This window comes from Hyposmocoma kahamanoa, unplaced genomic scaffold, assembly GCF_003589595.1.
Source record: "Hyposmocoma kahamanoa isolate Upper Pololo Valley unplaced genomic scaffold, ASM358959v1 66, whole genome shotgun sequence".
In the NCBI taxonomy this organism is placed as follows: domain Eukaryota; kingdom Metazoa; phylum Arthropoda; class Insecta; order Lepidoptera; family Cosmopterigidae; genus Hyposmocoma; species Hyposmocoma kahamanoa.
In genome coordinates this window covers 1,761,308-1,771,918 of record NW_020653854.1, presented here as the reverse complement: position 1 = coordinate 1,771,918, position 10,611 = coordinate 1,761,308, and the positions used below count along the sequence as shown (strand labels likewise).

At 36.3% G+C, this 10,611-nt stretch overlaps 1 protein-coding gene across 2 annotated transcripts; it reads left to right on the top strand.

The window, feature by feature from the left end:
* The first annotated feature begins 3,607 nt into the window (after positions 1 to 3,607).
* On the top strand, positions 3,608 to 10,583 carry LOC113231756 (protein AAR2 homolog). Of its 2 annotated transcripts, none has more exons than XM_026466264.1 (6): positions 3,608 to 3,834; positions 4,102 to 4,304; positions 6,443 to 6,706; positions 8,791 to 8,917; positions 9,528 to 9,917; positions 10,297 to 10,583. In XM_026466264.1, exons 1-6 carry the CDS (start codon positions 3,632 to 3,634, stop codon positions 10,316 to 10,318), a joined length of 1,209 nt encoding a protein of 402 aa, XP_026322049.1. In that variant the 5' UTR covers positions 3,608 to 3,631; the 3' UTR covers positions 10,319 to 10,583. The 2 variants fall into 2 exon arrangements, with proteins under 2 accessions (XP_026322049.1, XP_026322048.1); XM_026466263.1 differs by having other exon boundaries at positions 9,528 to 9,946; positions 10,311 to 10,583.
* Positions 10,584 to 10,611: the final 28 nt, after the last annotated feature.

Genomic DNA, 10,611 nt, shown 5'->3' with positions numbered 1-10,611 from the left:
CTGCGAAATTTTCTGATTTTACCAGCGAAATCTGAGTGATTTTTTTTCATTGAACCAAACTACTGCACAAGTGTTCGTTCATTTGCGAATATCAGAAAAACGAATAACGACTGTATTGAAATAGATATCTAGATACCTACTCAGACCCATTCACAACTTACGCCTCGCCGTGTAGGTATTGTACAGTAAATGTATTTGAAGTAGAACACTAGGTAGAATGTTCGCAAGAAGCTCTATTGCTTCTTGGGAAGGAGTTCGTTCAGGGATGTACTACCAAGTGCGTATGAGTAAAATTAAATGCTTATGAGACTTGTCTCAGGTGAAATGATGAAATTACAGGACTTGTCAACGTCGACTCATCCGTAGAACAAAGTTCTATAATGCAAGACTACCTGTTCTCAGGACATAGTCCATTCGTTCGTTCTTCTTCGCTGTGGATGTCAGATCGACCTTTGTTCGATTTTATATTTCCGAAACGAAATAAGATATATAAATTCTCAAAACACCTTTACGTAGGCCTTAGTTTGAATAACGAAATTGTTCTCGTAACGTTTTTATTCTCTTTTCGCTATATAATCGCATCGGACTCTGTTCTTCGGATGAGTCGTTATGTCTCAGGGTGACGGGCGCAGTGGCAGTGCCCCTCAGATCTTTGCGACTTAAAGCTCTGAGTGGCACTGTAACTGTTAGGGACAGACGTGCAGCTTACCAACAGTCTCTTGTCAGTGCTTATCAACAATGTCTTGAAGTTTAAAAAAATACTGCAACTGTTATGGATAGGCATGTCGGTCACCACCAGGTCGAGTATTACTTACTTGACAGCAAAGAGAACGGGAGTAGCCCCCAGATAGTTCAAAACTACCACATTGCAAAAAGAGGCAAAGGCGAATTTGGGGTCTAGAATTCATTTGATTTATTACTGTACTACTTACAAAACTATAGGCAGATATTGAGTTAACTCCACGCCGACGAAATTGTAGGTATGAAATAGTTACACCGCAGTGCACAATAACTTGGCATTACTGCAAGTGCTCAGCAGGATGTGGCATTTCACGGTCGTTTGTAGTCAGAAGATATCTGTCATATGTCGCATCATTAAAAATCGAGATTGTAATAGCCCTATTAAGGAAATGGCGAAATTTTGAAGATACAACTACAGTCTTTACAAAGATTATTTTTATTGTAAGTATATTATGAAGAACAAACGAAGAAAGAAATATTGATGAAGAAAGTTAGAACTATATTCCTTGTAACCAAATTACAAAAGATTTTATCCTGAAAATTCCATAAATTACGAATTCAAAGTTTTTGTTGCGTGTGATAGACAGAAGATATTGCGATTTAAGTGAAAGCGAAAACATAAATATTGACTCCCGCCGCTTAAAAGACTATGTAAAAACCCAAATAATTGAACTAAGTTACTATATGAGAAATCGAACACATAATGTACTAAGACTATTATGGAAAATATTACTGAGTATTCCGATAATTAAACGAAGACATGCCTCGAAGGACTTGATGCGGGTGGACTCAAACCAGCAGTGTGTGCACTGTTCGGTCTTTGTATTAATATTATTTCTCTAACATGCTCGGATATTTCCAGTGATTTAGGTACTTTCAAAAAATGACCACGGAAATTTTGTATGGACCGTGCGACTTTTTCCCGGGTTACTGCTCTAAACTTAAATCTATTTATAATAATGAATATATATCGCCATCCCCGGAGAACAAAAAGATAACTGCCATTATCACAGTTTTAGTGTTATATCATATTTAATATCTCATCATCAATACACCTTTTCAATTTTTTTCGTGATTTTTAAGCGGTTACTTACGGAATAACAAAATAATACAATATTATGCAAATTATCTACTTATGCCCAAGTGCACAAGAATAAGGTTATATGATAATATTAAACTAAATGAGTTACGTTTCTTAATATGACAAATGACAATAGAATTATGTTCTCGTTAAAATAATTACACGAAATAACGATACACGCAGTTATCATATTTTATTCCCGTTTCAAACTGTTCGGGTTATTCGTATAATAAAGCAAAATAAAGCAAAAGTTGATTATCATATCATGGTTTCATTATAACAGCAGAATAAAAGACCTTTCCAAAAAAATATCTTACTATGTTTACGAGAATAAGATGATATGTAATTATTATCTTCGCCACTTGTATTATTGCAACCCGTAGAATACAATGATAAGTCGACGGTGCAATAGTTGTTTTCGGTTCAGACACAACGAGAATAAAATGATAATCGACAATATAAATCCCACATGAAGATTGATTTTGACTATGTATTTATTTATTATTGAAATATCTCCATTTTGGCTTAACATACGACTGTTCCATTTATGATACAGAATGCACAAAAATATTCTTTCCTTAAGACTAACTATTAATCTACCTACGTTAAGAACTTACCAATGAAAACATATTTTTTATTTTTCCTGAAATATTACTTTGTTGCGATTATAGGCAAAAAATAAACTCATACAGTCAACTGCCAAGTTACGAACAATTCGTAATTACGAGAATTAAACACTATAGAAAACACTATTTATAAAAAAGACGTTAAAATAAACTAAAGTGCTTCTTTGAGTTTTCGTCGCGAAAATAAATTCTAGTGAGAAGAGTGGTTACGAAAATTAAAGTAATGGATACACATTCAACCGCAAAATTTCAGCATACTACTATTAAAATGTCTGGAAAAACAAAACTTAATTCATAAATTACTCATTGTGTAACAAACAATGCCATCTAATGACATACATATTCGTCAAAGGTCAAAAAATAACTTTAGCTCAATATTGGAATAATGAATAATTATTACAAGGGAAGAAATCGACGTCTCAATTTTCATATCTAAGACGAAATTAATTGACTTCCGTCTTATGTCTAGATGGCGCTGATCAATAACCTGGAAGTAGTTGTTTATTTATTTTTGAAATGGTTAATTACTTAAATAATTATAAACTACTTCCAGGCTAATTGATCAACGCACTCTAGATATAAGACGGAATTTGACCTTTATTAGTAGAAAGTTTGTACCTATGGAGACTAGCAGTCCTCTTGAGTCTGAGGGTCGTATTCGAGAACTCTACTCAATGCTCAAGTCCGGACTTGAGTATGATTTAAACCACTAGAAATCATACTCAAACCCTTGCCATTAGGGTCGTATTTCCAGTGCTTGAAATCATACTCAAGTCCTGACTTAAGCATTGAGTAGAGTTCTAGAATACGACCCTTAGAGGATTGAATCTTGAGTACGTACGTACAGGTGTAACAGAATTTGTGAATTCACCTTTATTGGATCAACCAATTAAAAAATTAAAGCAATAAAATTAATTTTGCTGTAACCAATACCAAGCTCCGTAGACGCACATCCTAACGTCAACTGTTACGTTTTTTTTACTATTTGTTTCCATTTATATTTGCTAGTGCAAAAGAAATCGCTGTCATATATTCAAATAGCATCATCTCGCTCTAACCTAAGAACAAAATCTCAAACTCATCGGACTGTCAGTAATTTCGGAAAATGTAAACATACGTATTGTATTGATTAGTTATATTTTTATCACATTTTATTGACCCGTGTCGAAGTAACAGTTGCAAAATGGACCAAGATACTGCGAAGAAGTTACTCGTCGAAGGAGGGACGTTTGTGTTTCTTGGTGTGCCTCAGGAGACACAGTTTGGTATTGATATGCAATGCTGGAACACCGAAGAAGATTTTCGCGGCATAAAAATGATACCGCCCGGTTTGCATTACATACACTATTCTGCCGTCAGCAAAGGGACTGGCGACGTCTCACCAAGGTAAGTCCAATCTAATAATAATTATTATGGTACCTCGGTTTTACAATATATATTACACTTGTTATTGCTGAACATTGTGGAAGCCCAGCTTAAGATGGCCTCCGTTGCCCGCCCCCATGTGGAGGCGGGCAATGGCCAAGGGCGGTATATAAACAACATCAACAGAGGGTTGAAATGCCAGGGGTCAAATTAATTTAACTTTGGTAAAGTAAAAGAGCATGTTAACCTTTGCCAATGGAAGATGGAAATTATGAATTCATTTTACAGATCAGGTTTCATGCACTACTTTCAAAAGAAAGAATTTCTGGTGAAAATGTGGGACAAAAAGACCGAAGACATGAGTAAAGAAGAAATAAGTGATGAGAGTATCCAACGCCTCAAAGATAATCTCTTAAACTTAGACAGGCACTTGGCTCCATATCCTTACGAAATTTGGCAGAAATGGAAACTTCTTTGTTCTCAAATTACAGGTAAATATTGTAACTTTATTGGTGATATTTAGGTAGTGTCAATTTTTAAAACATGAAATTGTAAGAAGAGATACATGGTACTTGGTGCAAAGGGCTGATATCCGCAACTCGACGACAAGGCGCCTATTTTGCGTGTGGTGGGTGCAGGGTCGTACTCATGCCACCCGAGATTGAAAAGGTGTTTATTGTATGGACCATGACCCCTTAGGGCGGCAGTTAGAGTGCGATGCTCTTGCCTTTTAAGTTTAATTAATATTCGAGATAGACTGGCATTGAGCGTTGGGAGTGCCTCCCTGGCCTGTCTACAAACTATAAGGGTGGTCCATGTATTATTATGTGAAGATTTTGTACCTTTGTGTATAGTCGTTCTGGACCATTGATAGGGGAGGGACACTATGGGTTCTGGTCCTACAGCGTCTGTCTCTGACCCTTTTCTGGCTAGTTCATCTGCTGCGTCATTGCCACGTGAGCCGCTGAGTCCTTTAATCTAATTTAATGTAAGAAGAGATATTAATTTAAAAGCTTCCACACAGAAATATAAAAATACTGACTAAATATTACCCTGTGCATAGGCTAATCTAAATACTTTACTCCCGTACTCCAACCGTCGGAAACAGCTACTCCAATAAGTAACTCAACCAAGTTAAAACACACAAGATGCGAATGAACCTTCATACTTGACAGTCTTTTGGTTAGATCAAGTTTTACTTATTTGACACTAATTGTATTGGATGGATGTCAGACAGAGTATGGGCGTAGATCCCTGGGGTCAGGACCTAAACTGATATGACCTCTGTGCACTGGTAATAGTGCCCTATGGAGGGACACTACAATCAAAATGTAGATGTAAGATATGATACTGCTTCCTAACTATGTCTTTTACGAGAACATAATAATCTGCCAATGTGGCCAGACTGTTAACCTGCTGGACTGCCACATAGAGGTCCCGGTTTTGATTCCTGGACTGGGAGAAATATTTGTATAGCCTACATTTATTTCTCTTGTGAGTTTGGGTGTAATTTGTGGTTCTCTGTGTGTGTGTGTGTGTGTGTGTGTGTCAATGGCACCCACGACACAGGGTTTCCCTAGTGCAGGGTTTAAAAAGTCAAAGTAGTAGTCCGTCACTACAATATTCATCGTTACAAATTTTGTAGTCTATGCACTAACAAGAAAGATACAACAGTTGTCATGTGTTGTCTAAATAATGTCAGTGATCTTGGTAAAACAAGATTTTTTCTCTAAAAGTCTATATGACTGGACAGAAAGCAATTTATGCTTACAGAATTTTCTAATTGGAAAATTTGAGTCAGCATTGCAGACAACTTCTGGGCAAAGCTATAAAAGTTAATTTTGAATCCTGAAATGGTAAATGCTACTTGAATTCATGTTGTCCATAGAATTAATAATGACTTTAAAATTCTGTAAGATAGTGGTGGTTGAAATTTAAAATTAATTCTGTTGTTGCAATATTAGCAAAAGTAAGTAGATTACACAGTATAAAATCTATAAACAAAAATATGCAATGACAGTGCAATTAGTGACTCTATGAAAGAATTAATAGTTATTAATAATTATTAGAATTAATAATTATTTTTTGTTTCGTTTTTTTTTTCTTTCAACCGTGACATTGGCAAAATCATCATTTCTCATAATGATGGAGCCATAAAAATAAAAAGTGATAGTGATAGTGAACTAATAGACAAATTCCTGTTTTTGAACAATGGAAATTACTTGCAATTTTGTCTGAAAAATTTAAACAATTCTACCGATGTACTAACGTAGATTCGTGTCCTGTCAGATTGAAAGTATTTTTGTTAGTGTTCATTCGTGTTAGTAAAGCATAATATTCATTACAATTAATATTACAATTTTATTCTGAGTTTCGTTTTTAAATTGTGATGTAAATAATTGGTTTTTGTCACAGTGGTATATGACCATTAGTGTGTGTATGTTTGTATGTATGTATGAAATTTATTGGCAAATTTTTTGGTTAATGATTAATGGAATTTGAAAATTTATATATAGCAAATAGAGGCTATTTTCGAGTTAGGCAGGTATTGTTTTGTGTCAAATATGCTTATTGTTTCTTAAACTGTGTAATGCCCCACATATTCACTTTTAAATGCATTGATTTTCAGCTGAACTAGCAACAAAGCTGTCACCAGAAAATGGTATGATCAGAGCCTCAGTGGAGCTTATGTCCACCACAGATCAAGACAGGCCCCGGGGCGTGAAGTCTGCTCAAGCATCAACTGACAGTCAAGAGGGCGGAACCCCAACAAACGAAGCTGGGGACACTAGAGAAGATTGTATACCAGGCCAATCTGACGCTAAGAGAGCGAGGAAAATCACACAGGAGGAAAAAGAAGATGCCATGTTGCCAGATTTGAAACCTATGCCTGGTAATATGATTTATTAATTTTGTATTGATATAAATTTTTATTCAAGCCATGCTAGAGATTATAGTATCCAGTGGCGTAGCGTCGATTTCTGCCGCCTGGGGCCAACATTAAATTTGCTGCCCCCTCTAGTTTCACGATTGCAAAAGTAGTCCGTCCCGTCACTTACTATTATTAATGATTCTTTCATTGACTTACAAATAAATGGACGACGGGTCTAATACAAAAACCACGAAAAAAATGTCCCAAGTCAACCTATTTAAACGTAGTGACATGTCAAGGAATATGAAAAAGCTAAAACGTTGAATTTAAATTGTAATGTCATCGCAGTACTGTCTAATTTTGCTTGCTTCGCTGTCAGTCGAACAAACGAAGACTAGAGCGTGAATGACGCTTTGTATACGATTTTAACGCCCTATAAGTTCGGACACTTTTTAGCGCGGACCCGACGTCCATATAATTGTAAGTCAATGGATTCTTTCTATAAATTTAAATGTAAATTGCGTGTTCCTACAGCTTAATGGTTTATTTTCATTGTTATTTCTTTTACCTTAAAATATTAATACATCAATCAACTTCGAATTCCGATCTTATAATCAATTATTTACCTTAAATTTTAGTACATTAATGGATAATTGGATTATTAATATTTAAAGTTGTTTTTATTTTATTATTATTTTTGTATCTGGGTATATATTGAGTGATGTGGATACCTGTAATTGGTTTACACATAAGAACTGTGCCTTACCAAATGTTGTCTTTTAATCTTATTTTTTCTGTGTAATCTGTTGGTGCTCCAAATGAATAAATTATTTAAAAAAATCCTTCGGGCAGGCTCGGCTTTATCGTGTTTTTATGTTCGCCTGTCGTCGTCGCCACCTTTGTGTTGATCAGGATATTGTTTTTTCAAATAGTGGAATTATTATATTTTTTAATTTTAAATAAAAAATAAATGTTGACTAAGCTCCTTGCGCTAGCTGCCGCTCCATTGTTGTGCCGCCCGGGGTCATGGCCCCCTCTGCGCCCCCCACGCTACGCCCCTAATAGTATCCATTAATGTGAGGAATTAAAAAAATAGTAAATAAGACGATTTTACATGTTTCTACACAAAACACGAAGAGTACCTGTGTCATGTGGACAAAAAGGTTAAAGACACCGTCCTTTGCTGACATTCAGTCCTCACCTTTTTTTACCTTATGCTCCAGGCCACACTGAAGCTAAGCGAACTTAGCTTGCCTTACGTAGACGGTGCATCCTTCACACTTCGATTCACACCGCGAACTAAGTTTACCGAGCTAATTAGACCCAACGATCCCACTAGCTATGTAACATATGTCGCCCTTCTGCCGCCCTTCACCCCCGCACTTATTATCTTAGCTTAGCATTGCATGCAACTACGTGAGCTAAGTTAGCCAGTTTCGTTCGCGGTGAAGCCTGCGCTTTACATTAACATCGCAAAAAAAATTAAGTGTGGCAAAAATACAAATTTACAACCTGTATGTTTGCCAACCAAAAGCCACCAAACTTTTTAAAAGTACCAATCTGAGCATACGCTATGGACTATCCGTAAAGGCGTAGTCCAGTAGTAGTGTAGACACGTAGCCTGCCGCCGTTTATAGTAACCAAATCTGTCACTGCAGCTTATCACTAGCCCAAATAGTACTTTTACATTAGGCAAGACAGTGATTTCGTCATAACAAAAGTACCCTTTCATAATAACAAATTTGATAATAATAATAACACACACGCTCAACATAGCTCCGCACTACGGAAACCCTGTGTCGCGGGTGCCATGGACACACATATAGACAACCACAAATTACACCCAAACTCACGAGAGAAACAAATGTAGGTCATACAAATATTTCTCCCGGCCCGGGAATCGATCCTGGGACCTCTGACTGGCAGTCCAACGTGGTAACCGTTCGGCTACAGAGGCAGTTAAAATTTTATTTTTTGATTACTTGGAATCTTACACTTTTTACATCTAAAAAAATGCAAGATTTATAAAATAGAGTATTTATAAAAATACAATATAATTATAAATACGCTGTTATTTTTAACTTTTCCTTCGTCGTAATTTACAGGCACCGCAATGAGATTCACAGAAATACCAAAAGACAAGTACCCTCCAGGTTCGACGCCAGAAGAAATCACGAAACATTATTTGGACCAGTCATACTGTTTGGAGCTTATGATTGCACAACATGAGGAGTAAGTACATGTATTCCTTACTTATGTATACATGACTCAGACGTAATAATACTTACATAGGTTCGTTAATTTATATGCATACTATAACTACAAAATTAAAAAAAATCATAGTTTTTTTCCTCAAGTTTTGTGTACGATCCCAGCAAGATAGCGGTCTTCACCGGCCATAATACTGATGTAGTTGTTTTCTAAAGTTGATCGTCTCTATGTGAGGTGACATGGTTATGATAAAATATTCAAATTAGAGTCTTAAAAGACTATATTTAAATATATATATATATGTGTGATAGATTAAAAAATTGTGAACAATGCCCATTGGGTTACTTGAAGGTTTTTAAACATCGTCCCCACACTGTAGAAAATCCCAAGCCCGAATTACGCTATACCGCTTGAAATATGCCGAAAAATGGTTGAAAAATTTAGAAATCTTATTCAATACTTAAGACTTATATACCGAATTGAATAGAAAAAAATATCAAGACTTCTATAGCTTTTTTAAGTCCTCTGCCTCTGCCCCAGCCTTTATATCACGAGTATCATTCCCTTTCTCCATCCAAAAAAAATTCAAACTCTTAAAAATACCTTTAATCATGTGATTTTTTTATTTCAGGCCCCTACACATTATCGGAGAACTACAGTTTGCGTTTCTATGCTTCCTTATTGGACATTCCCTGGAGGCTTTCGAGCATTGGAAGAACCTTGTCATCCTCATTTGCTCGTGCGATGACGCGATTCACAAATACCGAACAGTCTTCTTCCACTTCATACGCACTCTCGAGATCCAGATTGAGGAAATGCCAGAAGACTTCTTGGCTGACATTGTGATGAACAAGAATTTAGTATATAAGAAGCTACGCGAGTTCTTCCGAACAGCTTATGTGAGCAAAGTCGATGGCAGACTGTTGACCATGATTGACAGATTCAAGGAGAATCTCACAGATAAACTCCAGTGGGATTTCACAGGTCTGGATGCAGATGAAGAAGATGAAAGGCCAGTGGTAGTCAATCTTAGCCAAGACGACGTGTTAGATTAAGAAATTAACCATCTTGATGTTTAAGGGTGCTAACAGATTGACTGCATGTTAATGCGTGGAGTCGTAATCAAGTTTATTCAGCCGAGACCACGACTGCATGAAGTTGATAAAGACTTCACGCATTAACTGCATGCAGTCGAGCTCAGCTTCACGCAGTTAATGTGGAAAGTCGTTACCCAACGCCTCGATGTAATACAACGTGAAGTTGATAACGACTACACGCATTAACTTCCAGTCTTTCTCGGCTGCATGAAGTCCGTATCGACTGCATGCAGTGTGTGAAGTCGTTATCCGAGACCTCGACTGCATGAAGTTGATAACTTAACGCATTAACTGCAAACATGCAGTCAATCTGTTAGCAGCCTGAGGGTAAAAATTACTCACAGATGATATTCCCTTATGTATATTGTGTACTGTGTACATCCTAGATTTGTGACCCTAATTTTAATAAATAAGTACAGTTTTATTGTAGGATTTACTTTAATTGTAATACCTTTTACATATCAGTGTCATTGATGTAAATGTGTTTAATAGATAATTGAAAGTAGCGAGTTTTTACTTTTTGTCTATATTTCGTCTCGCAATCGCGATGTTTCAATTTCAATGTGACTTGAGAATCTAATAAAATGTACAATCTAAGATGCATTTCATTTTTCAGTA